General features: G+C 38.2%; 1 protein-coding gene across 1 annotated transcript in view; it reads left to right on the top strand.

Moving 5' to 3' along the window:
• LOC121382926 (hemicentin-1-like) overlaps nucleotides 1–19584 on the top strand; it is a 140748-nt gene that overhangs the window by 70702 nt on the left and 50462 nt on the right. The window contains exons 35-48 of the mRNA XM_041512607.1: nucleotides 421–693; nucleotides 1297–1440; nucleotides 1951–2079; nucleotides 3542–3755; nucleotides 7068–7150; nucleotides 7588–7778; nucleotides 11412–11493; nucleotides 12659–12790; nucleotides 13161–13298; nucleotides 13836–14023; nucleotides 14518–14599; nucleotides 14903–15077; nucleotides 16130–16227; nucleotides 18063–18233. Coding sequence (XP_041368541.1) covers nucleotides 421–693; nucleotides 1297–1440; nucleotides 1951–2079; nucleotides 3542–3755; nucleotides 7068–7150; nucleotides 7588–7778; nucleotides 11412–11493; nucleotides 12659–12790; nucleotides 13161–13298; nucleotides 13836–14023; nucleotides 14518–14599; nucleotides 14903–15077; nucleotides 16130–16227; nucleotides 18063–18233 — 2100 coding nt within the window. The remainder of the gene's footprint in view (nucleotides 1–420; nucleotides 694–1296; nucleotides 1441–1950; nucleotides 2080–3541; nucleotides 3756–7067; nucleotides 7151–7587; nucleotides 7779–11411; nucleotides 11494–12658; nucleotides 12791–13160; nucleotides 13299–13835; nucleotides 14024–14517; nucleotides 14600–14902; nucleotides 15078–16129; nucleotides 16228–18062; nucleotides 18234–19584) is intronic.

The following is a 19584-nucleotide window of genomic DNA, read 5'->3' as shown; positions in this document are numbered from 1 at the left end:
GTGATGAAGATTTTTTTTTTTTTCGTGGGGGCGGAGGGGCATATTTTTTTAAATGATAGTTTCAAAAAAAGTTAATGATTTATCAGTCAGAAATGAAATAATATGTGGTGTCATCAATTCACATATAAAAACTTTTTATAGATTGTTTTTAATAGATATTGCAAGCACACATGAGGAATAATTCTATTAACAGAATGTCTATCTTTAAATTTATGTATACAGTAGAATCTTGTTGGGTCAAATTCAGAAGGGTTAAATACACCGTAACACTCTAATCAAGAACAGTCCCGAGTTACACTTACACATCGTTGACCGGATGGTTAGCTCGAACGATCAGATGGGTCGAACACTTTCTCAAGCACCAATGGGGTTCAAGCCAAAGGGATTCAACTGTATATTGTATGTCTAATATATTAACAGTTCCACCTGAAATATCTGAAGGAGAGACTCGAATAGCGGCACAGCTGGGGACCCATGCGATACTGCAGTGCGAGGCAAGTGGCCAGCCATCACCTAGTGTAACGTGGGTCAAAGATGGGGAGGTGTTTCCGTCAACCAGTCTGAGACATCGCCAACTTCACGCGGGCTCCATCGAGTTCTCCAACATCCATCTTGAGGACGCTGGCAGCTACACCTGTACCGCCTCAAACGATGCCGGAAACAAATCAAGGACCATTGAACTTAATGTTCAAGGTTTGTTGGGTTTTTGTAAACATTATTTCATTTATAATTAACAATTAGGCGATAACCCTATTGTTGTTTAGGATTTGTCAGTACCGGTACATGTAAGTGGCTTTTCTGTTTAAAATTTAGGTGGGTTTTTTGTCAATCATCTCAAGGAAATCTTTGCTTCTGCACTCATCTTTCATAATTTTGTGTTGATTTGTATTGTTATGATGAGTCCCCTACCTGTCCAACCGGAGAGGACTGTAGGTTCTAGCTCCACCCTTCTGTCTTTCTGTCTGTCAGTCCATCATCTGTTTGTATGCATGTCTGTCCCACATACAATTTTTTGGACTTTTTTTCATTGTCTCCAGATATTGAGCTAAAATTTTAGATATAGCTCTATCATTATAGAATTATAGATTAAGTTTACTTTTATGGGAATTGGTCCAATTTTGACAGAGTTATGGACTTTAAACTTAAGAGATACAAACATTTATTGGGCCTGGAAGGTGAAAAGTTCTGATTTAGCAATATTCTCAGAATGCTTGTTTTGCAGATGTGTAGACATGCTTTCTTTATTTGAATTTCTCACCTCGAATTATTATGAAATGAAGAGATCTGTGGTTTTAGTTCCAGCTCACATCCGTCCAACCGGCCCCCAGACGATCCGGTCGCCTATCAACAAGGCGGTGATTCTCCCCTGTGATGTGGAGGGCACCCCACCACCCAGGATCCTGTGGCTCAAGAATCGGGCTGTGCTTCGAAACAATGAAGGTTGCACATATTTAGCTTTATCACCGAGCTAATTACATCCAGTTTTATCTGGGGTGCCTTTGATTCTGCAGAATGTTATATTTTCAGTGTATTTGTGGGGTTTTTTTTTTTTTTTTTTATTATTTGTATTTAAAATTGTAGTTGGCCTCTAGAAGGTGTAATATCCAACAAATTATTTTAATAATAATATAATTATATACGTAACAGTAGAACAACATAATATATGTATAGTGTTTTTAAAAAAAATTGATTTAGTATGTGACTTGTTTGATAGTTTTATGAAATTTGACTTAAAACTTTTAATTTATCAAAGCTTGCAATGAAAAAAATTAAAATGTCCGAAGTCATGGTTTTCAGATTAATATTGAAATATTGCAAAAGAAAATTTTATTTAAAAAAAAGTGAAATAGAAGACTACACTCAATTTTATAACCAATGTATACAACCAGTTCTGTTTGTCAGCCCTCAATATATATTTGTTCAGTCTGTTTGTGTTATTTTCTTTGACAGGTTATGAGGTTTTGGACAATGGCTCGCTGTCTATCCACCGGATCAGCCTCGGTCACAGTGGCATTTACACATGCATCGCACAGAACTACGCCGGCATTGACAAGAGGGATCTCCGACTTCAGGTTCAAGGTTAGTCTGCTGAACAAGGCTTTAGACAAAACTGAGCTGTAGGCAGGGCTTCTAGATTATGGTAGCCCCACTCCCGTGGCTAGTGATATTCAATGTTGGGCTAGTAAACAACTATTATTGCATTGCCCGATGGCTAGTGAATTTTTTTTATCAAATGTTGCAGTTAAGTTAATATGAATATCGTGCGCCCACCCTAACCCCCCAATGTTAGTTTTTTTTTAACCTCTATCTCCCTCTTTAGGTGACATATCTGATTATTACTATTATTTAGTAAACTTGAATTGACTTAAAGTAAAGTAGGGCTAGTGAATTTTTAATCGTGGCTAGTATATTTTTAAAACCACTGATCCCATGGCTAGTGGATTTTTTTTAATTTCTAGAAGCCCTGCTGTAGGGAACTTTTCACTTCTACTATTAGGGCTGCAGATTCTGTCTTTTTATTTTGCCTTAATTAAATCTGTTAAAGTATTGAACAATTATAAAATAAATACTATTTTTAAAAATCTGTTTTTAAGTTTTGTTGTCATAATTCAGGAGCTTAATTAAAATATAGTGATGGAAAGAAACAAGGGTCCAAATTTAATTACCTGCTAGTATACATGTAGTTATATCTAAATAAATACAATGCATACTTGCCAACCCTTCCACTTCATGTTGTAGGCTACCGATTTCTTTACTGTTCTGCCGTCTACCACATTTCAAAGCTTTTCTACCACTTTTCAGCAAAAAAAAGAAAAAAAAGAAAGAAAGAAAATTTAAGCTTTAAATTGTGTTTGGTTTAAATCGATATCAAATAATTATTAATCCTGCTTATTTCAGTAGGCCTAGCTACAAGACGGCACTCCGGCTAGTGAGTCGTGACTAGATCTAGAGTATGCCGCGTCGTCATGGTAACCTGGTTCCCTCAGTTTAAGCTTGTGGCCTCTGGCGCGAAACTTTATATTCACAGCTAAAAGTGGCACTTTGATTGGATGCACATAAACTATTGTCCAATCGAAACACAAGAAACATATCACTCTCGGCATCACTTGTAAACACTCCCCCCACAAGCTCCCTCGCAGTGCACCTACCACTTTCTAATTCTAAAATGTTGGCAAGTATGACAATGACGTAATATAGGATTGAATGTTAGTGTCCCGATCAAGTTCATGAGATCACAGTTAAAGGTTAGTATATTTTGAAATGATGAAATGAAAATGTATACATGAACCACATCTTTTAGATCCATTAGTGATTGTTACGGCCATTATAAAATAAATCTTAGATTCTTTCATCCCCACCCATCACAAAGATAAAGGTCCACCTCCATCATGTTCGATATGTGGTTTTCCAATGTCCTGAAAATAAAAAATAAAAAATAAACTTTCACCCACACCCAATTAAAAAATAAATATATTTTTACATTTAATTCATAATGTACTATGTAATAGGTGTAATATGCATTATATTTCTTTTTTGACAGTTCCTCCCAGAATACAAGTGTCACAAAGAGAGTTTGAGGTTCTACAGAACCGTACGGTCGTCATGCCGTGCCATGCCCGCGGCAACCCCCAGCCCAAGATACAGTGGATAAAAGACGGACAGGAAATCACCTCCGGTTCTTACGACCTCTTGTCGTACAGTCGAGTCCACTACATCACGCTACAGACCGGCGGTCTGGCCATCCCACATGCCAGGTGCAACACTAATAGTTTAGGATATTTCACTGTTCTATATAACAATTGTTTGTCATTTTCTGGTGCATTTTTCGACATATAACAGTCACAGATTGTATAAATTTGCGTAGCATAGCAAAGAAAAAATGTCAAAATATTTTTATAATTACAAACAACACAACTTATTTAGTTAAAAATACACTGAGAAGGATAGCATTTAATTTTTTAGTGATGTTCTCCAATGAGAATACAGTATATTGTATAATGGTGGGAGGTTTGTAATTATAATAATATGGAATTTGTTTTGTTGCCTGGCTATGTTCTGGTTTGGTGCTTATAAAATGTTTAGAGTCTAGACTAAAGACTCTAATAGAGTTTGATCCTTTAACGTCACAGCAACATCGTACAAATTGCATGCTTATGATATCATTAGCAATTCTAGTCTAGACTTTGAACATTTATAAGCATGGGCCCTGATGAATCATATTTGAGACTAAAGTAGTAGGTGTGTTATTTATGTTAAAGGTAGTACTAAACCAAATAACTTTCTGCTAGGTCAAAGTTCGAGGTGCACCGAACTTTTGATAGAGAAGTGAACACCACAAGTTCTGTGATTGGTTATAAATGTGAGTGTGTTGGTTGTAAAAAAAATTAGTTTCATCTGGGCTAAAAATTTATGCAATTTTATTTCATCTAGTACCACTGTGTCAAGTAGCCTTGTGCTTGGAACATGTATGGGGTACCTGTAAAAAAAAGTACTCAAATTTTGTGCGGAACTAGGGTAGTCATAGACGCTACCCGTTATCTCAGAAATGAGCAGCTTGACACCCACTTTTTTGTGATTCACTTTAAGGGTGAGGGGTGGTAGTATTTATATCCGTGGCGTTTATGTCGATTGATACGTTGCAGGTAGGAGTTTTAGCCACATATGTTACTATTGTCGTCTATGGGATTTGATTTGGTAGTATACACCCTATAGCACATATTCAGTGCATAATAAAAAATATTATGATTTTGTGATTTTATTTAATTAAACTATACTGGTTGATTAATTAGCTGTCACTGGACCATGCAAGTTTGCAATGACCTTGACCTTGACACTAATCACTGTACATGGCTCTGAATGGAGTTTGAATCAAAGTTAGCACTGAGGAAAAGTTGGTTTTGGCCTATAATTCATACTGTAAATATTCAATAATTTCTTTTTATATGGTATTTGACTTGCCATATACAACTGCTCTTAAATATTGTGTTATATATAGGCAACCTGAATTAAGATTTTAATAGCAATTTATTTTTATATTAAAAATAACATGTGTCAATAGTGGGTTAATGTCTTTAGTTTCCATTAACATAGTTAATTTTTCATGTATGCAATTCTGAAAACTCAAATTTGTAAAGAACTTGATTTTTATTGTCATTTTGACATATTTATAGGGTGCTAAGTTATATTTTAGACAAGTTTGTAGTTTTATGCAAAATTTAAAATAAATTTAATGAAAAACTTCACCAAAGACATAATTAAATTTGTTGTCACTAGTTTGCCTTCTCTTCTTAGTTATACATAACAATAATCTTGTTAAACATACCTTTAGATCTCCAGATCAAATATTTTTTTTAATAATCACTTAGTTTGCTCTCATGAAGACCATTTTAGGTTTATACTGGATTCAGAACCAGTTTTTTTCAGATTTGATTATCTGCCTTGGAGTAAGTTGGTAATTTATTTTATTGTTAAAGCTGTATTACCCAATGTTACTAGCTAAATAAAATGCTGGATTACTGATTGTAGAAATACATCCAATATACATAATGTATTGATCTGGATTAGAAAATAATGCAATAAAATAGATGTTCGGGTAATTATGTCATTTAAAAGTAGTTTTTTTAAGTAATTAATCAAAAATAAATGTGTGAAAGCTGGATGATAATTCCAGATATCACAAATATTAAAAGCTCCAACTACAGTAAGCTACAAATAAAATATAGTCAGGAATATGGGTGGCTCCCAATGGTTTTGATGGTTCATTATGAAAATCAGCATGGCCGATGGATTTGAAATTCCCACACCTGGTAACTTGAAGACGGCCACACCCTGCATACAGGATTTCCTCCCAACACAAATGTCCAGAACATTAAGTTATTACTTCATACAGGTACAGTCATGTTGGTGTTTCCTTCCTCAGACAGTGTATTTTTTTAATACTGATATTTCTTTGATGTACCTGTTCAGGTCTCCTAATCTAGGGGTCAGTCAAGTGCATGTGTTTTAATGGGATACTTTAAAGGAGTAGAGGTACTCTGACTATCTTTGTTGTCTCTACATATATAGTACACACACCAAACTGACAGTAAATATCTTCAGTTTTATTTTAAAACATTTTGTTGTTTAATATGACATATTGCATTTGTACAAAACTGTATACAAATTATATGCCTTACGAGGTGTACATTATATTAGGTTGCACTGTAGAAACAACAGTTTCAGTGAGGCTGTCACTTTATGTCAAAATACACCAGATCCTGGTTGTCATAAAAACACATAGCAGGACACTTTTTGAAAAATGTATATTATCAGTATAGGTAGTACTAAACCAAATAACTTCCGGCTGGGTCAAAGTTCGAGGTGCACCGAACTTTTGATAGAGAAGTGAACACCACAAGTCTTGTGATTGGTTATAAATGTGAGTGTGTTGGTTGTAAAAAAAATTAGTTTCATCTGGGCTAAAAATGTATGCAATTTTATTTCATCTAGTACCACTGTGTCAAGCAGCCTTGTGCTTGGAACATGCATGGGGTACCTGTAAAAAAAAGTACTCAAATTTTGTGCGGAACTAGGGTAGTCATAGACGCTACCCGTTATCTCAGAAATGAGCAGCTTGACACCCACTTTTTTGTGATTCACTTTAAGGGTGAGGGGTGGTAGTATTTATATCCGTGGCGTTTATGTTGATTGATACGTTGCAGGTAGGAGTTTTAGCCACATATGTTACTATTGTCGTCTATGGGATTTGATTTGGTAGTATACACTCTAAAACATGGACAGTTTAGACATTCCCAACAAATATTAAGCTTATTGAAACAAGAAGGTGGTTGATATGTTATGTGACTCTATTAATCTAGAATTACAAAAATTACAACATATTATTATTATTATTTTTGGCTTAGCTGTAATAAGTAATGATGTGCCAGTAATTAATTTCCACTAAAAAGTATTTGTGGGTTTTTTTCAAATGTTAGAAAAGACATTTTGTGTAACATCTTAGGTTTTTCTGTTTGTGATAGTATTATTGGTGAAATTGAAACATTTGTTAATTGTTGTGTTTTTTTCAGAGCAGAGGATACTGGGAACTACAAGTGTATTGCCAAGAATGCAGCTGGAAATACATCAGTGGAAATGACCTTGACTGTTCAGAGTAAGAACAGGCTAAACCTTACACTTAAAAAGTTGGTGTTATAGTTTGTGGAAAAGTCTAAAGAGTTAAATGATATTATTTTATATTATGACAAGTGTGGGGGTTTTGGGGTTGTTTTTTTTAACTACAGTTTTGCATTCTTTGTATAGCAGTCATTAACCAGAATAATAATCTTTCACCACTTTGTTCAGTATTGTCAATGGAGTCAGTGTGTATTAACTTGACCATAAATATATATTTTAACAATTTAATTTGTTCGAATATTAAAGTAAAGAAAACTAAAATGATTCTACTTGAATTAGCAACTTGACAAATAAATACTATAAATAAATCATTAAATGTTTTTGTCATCATAATTATCCCATTTTTTAAATTTATTTTTTGTCAGTTAAAAAGTGATGGGTAAATGATCTAAAATTATTGTTTGTCATTTGTAGTTCCACCCATGATAGAAGCAGCATCCAAGCAGTACGTTGTGTCTGTGGGTGACAATGCTGTGTTACCGTGTAATGCTAGCGGTATCCCCTTGCCTACGGTGAGCTGGCGGCGTGACGGCCGACCGATTGACGGAAGATTGGCCAAGTACACCATGAACCGGGATGGGTCCCTCGTCGTGCAACAAGTGAAGGTAAACAAGCTCATAGAGTTTCTGTGAGGCAGCGAGAATATTGTAATTAATCATTATTCTTATTCAACTTACCGTACTAGCACAACAACAATGCTATACGACCCTGAGTTATAACCTCCACTGCAGAATTATCTCCTCTTGCCGGATGTATAACCTACACCCACGCATGGATAGACCGTATATCCTCGTTTTTTGATTCTGCAGTCCTCCATTGCAGTCGTGTTCGAGTTCTGTAGTAAAAAAAAAAATTGTCAAATTGTCAAATTGTTTATTAATTTGTAATTTTGTTTTACTCTGTCATACTAGGTCTTTTGGGTAATTTACACAGGGGGTTAATGTCTGATACGGCTTCCTCGGGCTCCAACCGGTTGGTTGTGTGTGCGCCGAGGGGGGTTGTCTTAAACGACTGCCCCAGTTTGATCAGCATTTGTTATGTCGTTCTTGTTGTTTTGAACGCCAGTGTCATATCTGTGTAAATTGGTCCCCCTCCATGTGGGGGAAGGCTAAGAAGCTGTCAGAAGACACCGAGCGTAATAGGATGATTAGACGTGAACGGGACGGGCAGAGCACAGTGGCAACCTCCGGGGTCGTGCTCCATACCGATTTACCGTCGGTCGGAAAGTCGGTGTCCAGTTCAAAGAGCTCGCAGACAAGTGGTAGGCGCAAGGGCGCCTCCTCGTCTGTTTGCCATCTTCATGGTGATACCAGTAAACCCGAAGCGCCACTTGGCGCAGAGGGGGCGCTGTTGCTCCCTGCTTCAGCCGAAGGTTTCTTCCAGGTCGGGCTCCGTTCCAGGGTGTATACTACCAAATCAAATCCCATAGACGACAATAGTAACATATGCGGCTAAAACTCCTACCTGCAACGTATCAACCGACATAAACGCCACGGATATAAATACTACCACCCCTTACACTTAAAGTGAATCAGAAACAAATGGGGGTCAAGCTGCTCGTTTCTGAGATAACGGGTAGCGTCTATGACTACCCTAGTTTCGCACAAAATTTGAGTACTTTTTTTTACAGGTACCCCATACATGTTTCAAGCACAAGGCTACTTGACACATTGGTACTAGATGAAATAAAATTGCACATTTATTTTACCCAGATGAAACTATTATTTTTTACAACCAACACACTCACATTTATAACCAATCACAGGACTTGTGGTGTTCACTTCTCTATCAAAAGTTCGGTGCACCTCGAACTTTGACCCAGCCGGAAGTTATTTGGTATAGTACTACCTATACCTGGGGATTTGCTTTTGCCTCCGTTGGTGGAGGCGGCGCCTGTTACGGTTGTAACGAGGGTGTCAGTCTGAGGGAGTGCGGTCGTGGCAGGAACGACTGTGTCTCTCAGTTCCGACTCCCATCTTGCTGATGGGGGCAGGATTATTGGTCCTTCTGTGGAGGGGTCGATTGGCTCTAGGATGAAGTCCGCTTCACGGCGCCGTTTGTCTCACCAGATTTCTGGTGCAGGGTTGGTCATGGTGTCTGAGGTCGCCGTTTCAGCCAACGCGTCTTTCGGCACTACTTCGGTGATCGAGCCACTTGGCAAAATCGCGAAGTCTCACAACGTTGTCTCGGTCACGGAGCCAGGTGGCATTGTTTCGAGTGTGACGCCAGTGGGCGTCCCTTCTTTGTTGGGACGCCTGTACAGCGTCATCAACTTTTAGATCGTTCGCACATGGCTACGTCAACTGGGTTGGCTAATCCACACGTGGTACGTTGGGTTCAGAATTCGCCGCAGGATTCGTACATGTACGAATTTCCTGACGGTCCGGTTCAACAGACGCCACCAGTCACTCGCCAACCAGGAGACATTACGAAGAATGCTTTGTCGAGATGGATTGCTGCAACCATCAAACTGGCATATGAGAAGGCGGGTGATCATGTTCTGCAGAATTTCTCCGTTCGACCTCATGAGATTCGGGCGATTTCTGCTTCCCTTAATTTCCATGATTCTTTGGACATTTTCAAGGTCATGAGTGCGGGGTTTTGGAAAGGTCGACACACGTTTGACTGGGTTTTATTTCTGTGATATGGCTGTTGGTCCGGACAGGACTCGGCAGATTCAATCAGTCATTGCAGGGCAGCAAGTCATTTCGGTGCGCAGGGCCACGAGTAGGGGGCGACCCTTATTTCGTCTGGTCGCTACCGGCAGTCTTTCTGGGAGATACTTCTCCACCTCCTGTTTGGAGAGTGGGGGGTGGATGGTTGACTATCTGGGGCAGTCGAGTGTCTTTTACCATTACTTGGTGTGCGGGTTTCCTCACCTTGTTAACTTGGTTTACTTTTAATTGGGGTTGTAGTTCTTCAATTTAAAAGTCACTTTGACATTTTATACCTCGTATGATGTGGGTTGCTTTTTCACTGTATCATTACTTGAGACGAACACTACTGGTTGAATGGCTAAGTCATCCTTGTTTTCTTACCTCCTCCCTTTAATGTTAAATTCTCGTGCTTTAACGGTGTTATATCATGTCTGTTATAGCATTGTTGTTGTGCTAGTACGGTAAGTTGAATAAGACTATTAGAAAATTTGTTTCTAATTTTCATTATTATTCATACTTACCTAGTACTAGCACAACAACCATTACCTCCCACCCGCCCCGAGGGAGGTCTTTCTTGATTCAGTCATTCCGGACTTTGAATCGATAGTGAGGATATACGGTCTACCCATGCGCGGGTGTAGGTTATACATCCGGCAAGGGGAGATAATTCTGCAGTGGAGGTTATAACTCAGGGTCGTATAGCATTGTTGTTGTGCTAGTACTAGGTAAGTATGAATAATAATGAAAATTAGAAACAAATTTTCGAAATTAAAATGTTCAAATAGCTTTAGGGCTTTAATTAAGGATTGTCTTATTTCGTTTACATTCATCAGGGTATGAATTTAAAAAATCATCTACAAACCCTGTGTGAATTTATTTTGAATTATTTTTGGGGTTCTAAACAATAACTCTCAATAAGACAAATTACTAATATAAAGTGACATCATCAGGTATGACATTCTCTGACAACATTATTTTAACTTCATCACAAAATAAACAAACTCACCAATGGGATGATGTTAAATTGTAATGAATGTAACGCAAATTTAATTTCATAGCAAATATTCTTTAACTACGTGTTTATTGAGGTTTAGATTTACAGTATATATTTGACATGAGTTTACCTTTAATATCTGTTCTATTTGCAAATGCCATTTTATGTGCTGCTTGGGTTCTGTGTGAATGTAAAATTCCATTTCTAATTTATAATTGTGCAACATGGGTACTGTATATCATTTATGTGTGTTTTATTAGCTGTAAAATGTTGCCTGTTTGTCATTCCAGCCAGTGCACCATAACTGGTAGTATATCAAAGGCTGTGTTACATGTATGTGCTGTCCTGTCTGTGGGCAAATGCATATAAAGGATCTTTTGCTACTAATGGAAACATGCAGCAGGTTTCCTATCTAAGACTATATGTCAAAATTATAAAATGCTTGACATCCAATAGCCGATGATTAATACATCAATGTGCTCTAGTCAAGTCGTTAAACAAAACAAACTTTAACTTTGTTAGGTAATGCCAGTTTGTGAAGAATGTAAAGTTGTATTTGTGATTTGTATTTGTGATATTTTTTAAAGGCCGATGATTCTGGTAGATACATGTGTACAGCCAAGAACGAGGCAGGTCGCGACACTCGCAGCCGGCTGTTGAGAGTACAAGGTAAAACAAAACATTGTTAGTCCCCTACCGGTCCAACTGAGGGGACTGTAGGTTTCATCTCCGTCCTTCTGTCTGTCTGTATGTCTGCCCATCTGGCCCACATGTAGTTTTTCTGATGCTTGTTTTTTCACACTGCCTTGAGATATTGAGCTGAAAGTTGGGCTTAGCTTTATACATGTAATGTACTGTTACAGATCAGGTTTGACTTCCATGGCATTTGACCCATTTTTGACAGAGTTATGGCCCTTGAACTTAGGAAATATACGAAAAACAAATGTCCAGATGTTTTTATCACAATCCCTGGAGATATTGAGCTGAAGTTTTGTGTATAGCTTTATCATGTACTGTTACAGATCAAGTTTGACTTTCATGGTGATTTACCCATTTTTCACAGAGGATATTGAAGTTGATTATTGTTTCTGTTTTAAAATTTATTTTTGAATACACTGTATAACTTATAATAAGGTATTTTATCAAAGTAAATCAAAATATTTTTCAGTTAGAACTTAATTCATTAAGTAATTATGTAAGTGAATGTTATATAATCAGTGGATATTTAGTCTTTCAAGAGTTTTGAATTAAATATACATTGTATTTAATAATAATCAGAGTTATTACAGGTTTGGTGAATTTGATTTTAAAAAATCTATAGTTACATGTAAGTTAACAAAATCAATCCTTTTTATAAAAAGATTTTTATTTGATATTCTTGGTAATAATGAAATAATATTACATTCAGCTTCAAACTGCATTTGGTGATTTTGCAAACAACTTCTTATCCTGAATAATGTATATTCCTTGTTTACGTGAGTTTAAAATCTTGTTATCAGTGCCACCATGGGCTTGCCATAGCCCAATGATAAATCACTCACCTGATGCACAGTCCATCTAAGATCAATCCCCGTCATTTGTCCCATTGGGCTATTTCATGTTCAGCCAGTGCACCATGACTGGTACATGTATATCAAAGGCCTTGGTATGTGCCATCCTGTCTGTAGGATGGTGCATATAAAATATCCCTTGCTACTAATAGAAAAATGTAGCGGGTTTCGTCTCGAAGACTATATGTCAAAATTACCAAATATTTGGCATCCAATAGCCGATAATTAATACATCAATGTGCCCTAGTGGTGTCAGTAAACAAAGTAAACTTTTTGTCTTTCAGTGCCACCACATTTTATTATCCGCCCGAGGAATGTTGAGATTTCTGTTAACGACCGTCTGGAACTGAGGTGTGCCGCTGAGGGAATCCCAACACCCTCCATCACTTGGCTACACAACACGGAGAAAATATCATGTGAGTTTGTGGGGCTTTTTTAATTAAAAATAATATCCTGTGTGCTAGCAATAGATTATTCTCATATATTCTACTACATCTTGATACCTAAATTACTTTTCTTTTTTGTCCTTCTTTTTTTTTCTAACAGAGTTTATTAACCCCAGAAACAAATATGGTAGTGTCAGGGAAAAGGATAAAAAAAAACCAATTAATGACACCTAATGGATAAAGCAGTATGCTGGTTTGTCATGAAACAAACTTTGGTTTTGTTTCCTTCTGTTTCCCTCACTTTGTTATCACTTTTTCTTCCCATTCTTTCCTACCCTCCTGTGTAGCTTCCAAACCAGCCAGCAGAGAGATAATGGTGTGTTTCAAACTTGTTTTTTAGCTCCACCCAGCATCAATGGACGTAGTTCGTACATTGTGAGGAATGCCATGAGAGCTGACGCCGGCCAGTACACCTGTGTAGCTTCCAACCCAGCCAGCAATCAACAGGTGACCACCTCCGCGCAGGTAGTCGTTAAAGGTAAGTTGTCAGGATTTAGCTCAGTCAGTTGAGTGTTTCCCTCATGTGCTTGAGCTGTAGGATCTAACCTTCTCGTTGAATCTATTAAGAGTTTTCCCCCATCCCAACTATTGTTCCCTGTCTGGTATGTCAAAGGCCATGGTATGTACTGTCCTTACTATGGGAAAGTGAATATAAAAGATCCCTTGTTACTAATGGAACAATGTGGCAGGTTTATTTCTTCTGAAGACTACATGTCACTGTTACCGAATGTTTGATTGATTAATTAATCAATGTGCTTTGGTGGTGTTATTAACCAAACCAAACATTTAACTTTCAACCCAGCATTCAACGGGTAAGCACATTTGTAAAAAGCAATTTCTTTTTAATACCATGCATGGCTTCAAACTCGACTAACAAATCAACAAACAATTTATTTTCCATCTTTTAAAAAAATATGTTACAAATGTCCTCTGACCAAATAACTTTATTTAAACACTATCTTGCATGGTCTTTATTAAAAAGGTTTTAAAATAACTTGAAGGTATTGTGTTTCAGTTCCACCTCAGATGCTGGTTCCTCCTGGCAACCGAGCTGTGAAGATAGCAGAGAAAGTAGTTCTCCCGTGTTCTGTTGGAGGAGATCCAATCCCCGAGATTTTGTGGACCAAAAATGGCCGCCCTGTAGAACTGAGTCACCGAATTCAACAGCTTTCTAATGGCTCTCTCGTCATCTATGATTCAACTGTAAGTTCATTTTTACAATTTGTATTTCACCTGGTTGGTATAGTATTTTCAACATTATCTTGGCTTTAGGTACATTCAACTTAGGTTTGAGTTTGGTATTTTTTACTTTGTACTCTATTAGGTTGGGTTAGGTTTGTATTGCATTATACATGGTATTGGTTTTGGTATTTTGAATTTAGTGTTGCATTAGGTTGCTTCAGTTTTCTTTTTTTGGTTCTTTAAATGTCCATCTGCATCCTTCTGTATGTATCTGTTGATCTGTAGAGTTTTATATAGAGTTTTGGAAAAAAATTTCGCTATGTCTCAAGATATTGTGCTGAAATTATGTGTTTAGTTTTATCATATACTATAGAGTTTTAAGTCAAATTATGGCCCTTGAAGTTAGGATTTATGAAAACTCCTTAGGCCCAATAGGGGACATGTACTGCTTTAGCAGTACTCTCAGAATACTTGTTTTGCATTGGTTCAGCTTGGTATATTATAATGTTTTTCAGTCCTCAGATGCTGGGGAGTACCGGTGTATTGCCATGAATGATGCTGGGACCTCGGAGAGTGCTGCCTATCTTACTATCTGGTGTAAGTAACAATCTAGCATCTATTTAACAACCTAGTGTCTATTTTATATCGAGAAGAGAAATTGTTATTTTTGTTTCATTTAATTAATTGTGTGTGATTTAGTTCAGATTAGATATAAGTACTTTCATTTGTTTTATTTTTTCCTGTTTCAAAAAGTGGTAATGGCATTTGCTGTACTGTCAGGGGGAAAAGTATTGATCCATCCAAAAGTGGTTTCTAAGTAATGCTCATTTGACAGGTGTTTTTGTTCTTTTTTCTTTCTTTTTTTTGATTAAATGACATTTTCCTTCCTTTTTGTTCTAGCTGAGCCTTCTTTTGGAATTGAGCCGCCACGTAGCTCCAAGGTCGATCAAGGTCAGACCGTTATCTTGGACTGCACAGGGAAGGGCGTGCCGAAACCTGACATGTACTGGTGGAAGGTGACCACCCCGATCGTGTCCGAGGGGAGATTTACAGTCCTGCCCAACAATTCTCTTAGGTTCGCTGCAGGCTGTTTCATATTCAAGCACTTCAAATTGTGTATGCTTAAATCAAAGGCTGTAACTGTATCTGAGGATAAAGAGGGCAGTTGTTCATCAGAAAAATAAAGTGCCATTTCAGTTTAAAAGTGTCATTTGTGTCTAGCTGAACAGAACAGCTTTATGGTGGCCCATTGAGGTGTTTGTTTACTGTATAAATCGTAAAGGTTATGAATCAGTGCTACACTATTGAGGCTAGATGCTAATATTGATGAATCGGCCACTGTCATTGAGGCTGGATGCTGATATTGATGAATCGGCCACAGTCATTGAGGCTGGATGCTGATATTGATGAATTGGCCACTGTCATTGAGGCTGGATGCTAATATTGATGAATCGGCCACTGTCATTGAGGCTGGATGCTGATATTATGAATTGGCCACTGTCATTGAGGCTGGATGCTGATATTGATGAATTGGCCACTGTCATTGAGGCTGGATGCTAATATTGATGAATCACTGTCATTGAGGCTGGATGCTGATATTGATGAATTGGCCACTGTCATTGAGGCTGGATGCTGATATTGATGAATTGGCCACTGTCATTGAGGCTGGATGCTGATATTGATGAATTGGCCACTGTCATTGAGGCTGGATGCTAATATTGATGAATCGGCCACTGTCATTGATGCTGGATGCTAATATTGATGAATCGGCCACTGTCATTGAGGCTGGATGCTAATATTGATGAATCAGCCACTGTCTTTGATGCTGGATGCTAATATTGATGAATCTGCTTCTGTGCCTTTCAAGCTGAATGCTAAAGATGTAGTTAAAGAAAATTTTCATTTGAAAAACATTGGTTGTTTTTCATCATAACAAATTGTAAGAATCTTTTACAGTTGTCTATAAAGGTGACATTTTATGTCTTTATTGAAATATTCTGTCATAATTATCTCTGCATTTTGAATTTGGTTTCATTTTATTTTCTTTAATTGATCTTTCCATCCTAAAGTATTCTAGTATTTCAACTTTTGAGTATCGATAACATCTTGTTTCTGTTTGTATGTCAGGATCGTTGCCACACAACTGAATGACTCAGCTCTGTATAGGTGTTTTGCCACCAACAAGATCGGAAAGACATTTGTTGAATCAGAATTGAAAGTGGTAGGTGAGTAAATATTCTTGGCAGTAATTTGTGTTACATCAAAGTATATGTAATAATCATAATGTGTTTCTATTTAATACTACACTGTAATCAAATCAAATTCCAAAATTAGTTTAACAAAATAAAATTTTATCTAAATAGTAATTGATTTTAAAATTCTTGTACTTTTTGTCATTATATACAAGAGAAACTGGTTTTGTAGAATTAAGACTATAATATTTAGTGAAATTGTGTGTGTGTTTTCCACAATATTGAAGGTCTTGATTCACAGGTTTTACTGTGTTAATAAAATCTCAGTCGAATTGGAAATGTTTTATTTATCAACACACCCAACATATTTTATTTATGGTTATACGGCATCGGACATATGGTTAAGGACCACACAGATTACAAGAGAGCAAATCTGTTGTCGCTACTACATGGGCTACTCTTTTCAATCAACAGCAAGTGATCTCTTATATGCACCATCCCACAGACAGGATAGTACATACCATGGTCTTTGTTACACCAGTTGTAGAGCACTGGCTAAAACGAGAAATAGCCCAAATGGGCTCACCGATTGGGATCGATTACACATCAGACGAGCGCTGTACCACTGAGCTATGTCCTGCCCCAGTGGAATTGGATGCAGACAGTTTGGTGGATGTCTGTGAAATTGTAGGATTAATTTACCCATTCTAATTAGGATTCCATTATTGGTTTTATCAGTAGCTGCAGTATATGCTGTTCTGTTTGTTGGGAAGTGCATGCTGCTAAATAAAGAGTACATTATATATATGTTGTTCTGTTTGTTGGGAAGTGCATGCTGCTAAATAAAGAGTACATTATATATATGCTGGTAGTTGGGCGGGGGGGGGGGGGGTGTCATACACTATGCAACTGCAGTCGGGGAAAATTGCCTGAATTTCATCATTATTCAATAGTCTTTTTTTTTTTTTTCGTTTAGCCAAAAAGCAATTCTAATGCAGGATTTTCAATAATTTTTATGAACTTGAAGTGGCCTTTATTAGAAATGAAAACAGACGTAATGTCATATTCTGGTATTTGACTACATTTGAGGGGACTGGCCTCGGTGGCGTCGTGGTAGGCCATCGGTCTACAGGCTGGTAGGTACTGGGTTCGGATCCCAGTCGAGGCATGGGATTTTTAATCCAGATACCGACTCCAAACCCTGAGTGAGTGCTCCGCAAGGCTCAATGGGTAGGTGTAAACCACTTGCACTGACCAGTGATCCATAACTGGTTCAACAAAGGTCATGGTTTGTGCTATCCTGCCTGTGGGAAGTGCAAATAAAAGATCCCTTGCTGCCTGTCGTAAAAAGAGTAGCCTATGTGGCAACAGCGGGTTTCCTCTAAAAAACAGTGTCAGAATGACCATGTGTTTGACGTCCAATAGCCGATGATAAGATACAAAAATCAATGTGCTTTAGTGACGTTGTTAAATAAAAAATTAAAAAATAAAAAATAAAAAAAATAAAAAATAAAAAAACATTTGAGGGGTAGTAAAGCAATCGCTTGATGCACAGCCATTGGGCTATTTCTCACCGTGCGCCATGAATGGTTACCAAATACTGTAGTATGTGCTATCCTGTCTGTGGGATGGTGCATATAAAAGATTCCTTGCTATTAGTGGAAAATGTAGCGGGTTTCCTCTCTAAGACTATGTAAAAATTATCAAATGTTTGATATCCAATAGCTGATGATTAATAAATCAATGTGTTCTAGTGGTGTCATTGAACAAAACTAACTTTGACGACATTTAACAAAACATTTTGTTTGTTTTTGTTTTCACTTTATTTCAATATAAAGTTAACCTGGAATTAATTGTTCACCTTTCAGTGCACGGATTGTGGGGAGAATGGGGTGAGTTTGGAGAGTGCAGTTCTAGCTGTGGTACGGGCTTGCAGTACCGCACCAGGTCATGTGACAACCCGGAGCCAGCCAATGGAGGGAAGCAGTGTATAGGAAAGGCGTCCGACTCGTCCTCTTGTCTGACAGCTGACTGTCCAGGTGTGTGTCTGTCAGGCACTTTAACTTGCACTTTATTACAATTCTTATTTTGTTTGAATTAATTAACTTTGACTGTTACTTGCCATGGACTGTTTATAACCTACATCAATGTGAGACTGTTAAGATGACCTGTGATTTAGACAATGTGCTGAAGTAGACAGTTTTTTCAACCTAAAATCAAGTTGTTGTTGTTTAAAACTTTAACGTGCATATATACCACGAAGGTTTCACGCACGCCTGTCCTGGGCCCAATCTCTGGCCTTTGCCAGTGACTGAGTCCAGGACAAGGGGGGGGGGGGGATGAGTTTGAGGTGGGCGGAATTTTGAATAAGTATTTAGTAGTGTCCAGCGACTGCGCGGACCGACTAGTAGACACCGAAAATGGGCCGTGTTCTGACTGGCATAATTTCGATTCCTTCGGGTCTAACTAGAAAAACCTAAGTCTACGGAGAATATCTGCACCTAACATCATGTCCGGACTATGAATTTAAACCCAAAAATAAGTTTGACTGCTCGGCCGAAACGATTTTAAGGTGATTTGAGCAATTGAACGGGCTCCAAAGTAAAGTGCGTTGGACTATTTATAAAAAAATAAACATAAGAATTTTGAACTTGATCGCAAATGTTTAAAGTCCAACTAAGCCCAAAAAAGGAGGTTACCTGTCCTAGTTAAGGTTGGTGCAGCAGGATCATGGCGAGTTGATGGACTGTTCAGGCCTGAAGTTGGGGAGTCCTTCAGTCAAAGCCTTGATGTTGCGGTGTATGGCTCCTGGGTATATGTCTCGTAGGACCATCTTCAAGATGCGGTGAATGGTCCCGTTTGACATCGTTGGCATCAGGAGCCCCTGCCTGTACAGTCCTTCCTGCTGAGCTGTCACGTATAGTTTTTCTGAGTTTGGGGCACCTTGCAGCTGGTACTTCCCTTGTCCGGTTGGAAGTTGGCGCCAGTGATTGTCGTTCCAAGGTCCCTTCAAGTGTTTGGCATCGGTGAAGTCACCGATTACCGCCCCCGTGTACTTGTGCGGCAGGAAGTCGCAGACGAGAATCCATTCCGGATCATCAGACGACAACGGTACGGTGACCGATGACATCTTCCTCTTCTTGAATTCTCGCTGGTCTGCCGCGGTGTCCGTATCAACAACAACTGCCGGAGGTGGTGGTGGGCTCGCTGGTGGGTCATGAGAGACCACGTGGCCCGTTTCCATCTTCGTCGGTTCCTCAACAGAAGGGACCTCCACTGTCAGTGGAGCTGACAGCTTTGGTCCCCCCTGGATGGTTCCTGGCGGTTGTTTCGGCTTGGGTGCCCGGTGTTGCTCAGAATGAACCTCCCCCGGTGGTTTAGCCACCGGGT

This window comes from Gigantopelta aegis, chromosome 10 (genome assembly GCF_016097555.1).
Source record: "Gigantopelta aegis isolate Gae_Host chromosome 10, Gae_host_genome, whole genome shotgun sequence".
NCBI lineage: Eukaryota > Metazoa > Mollusca > Gastropoda > Neomphalida > Peltospiridae > Gigantopelta > Gigantopelta aegis.
This window is presented reverse-complemented; position numbering and strand designations above follow the sequence as displayed.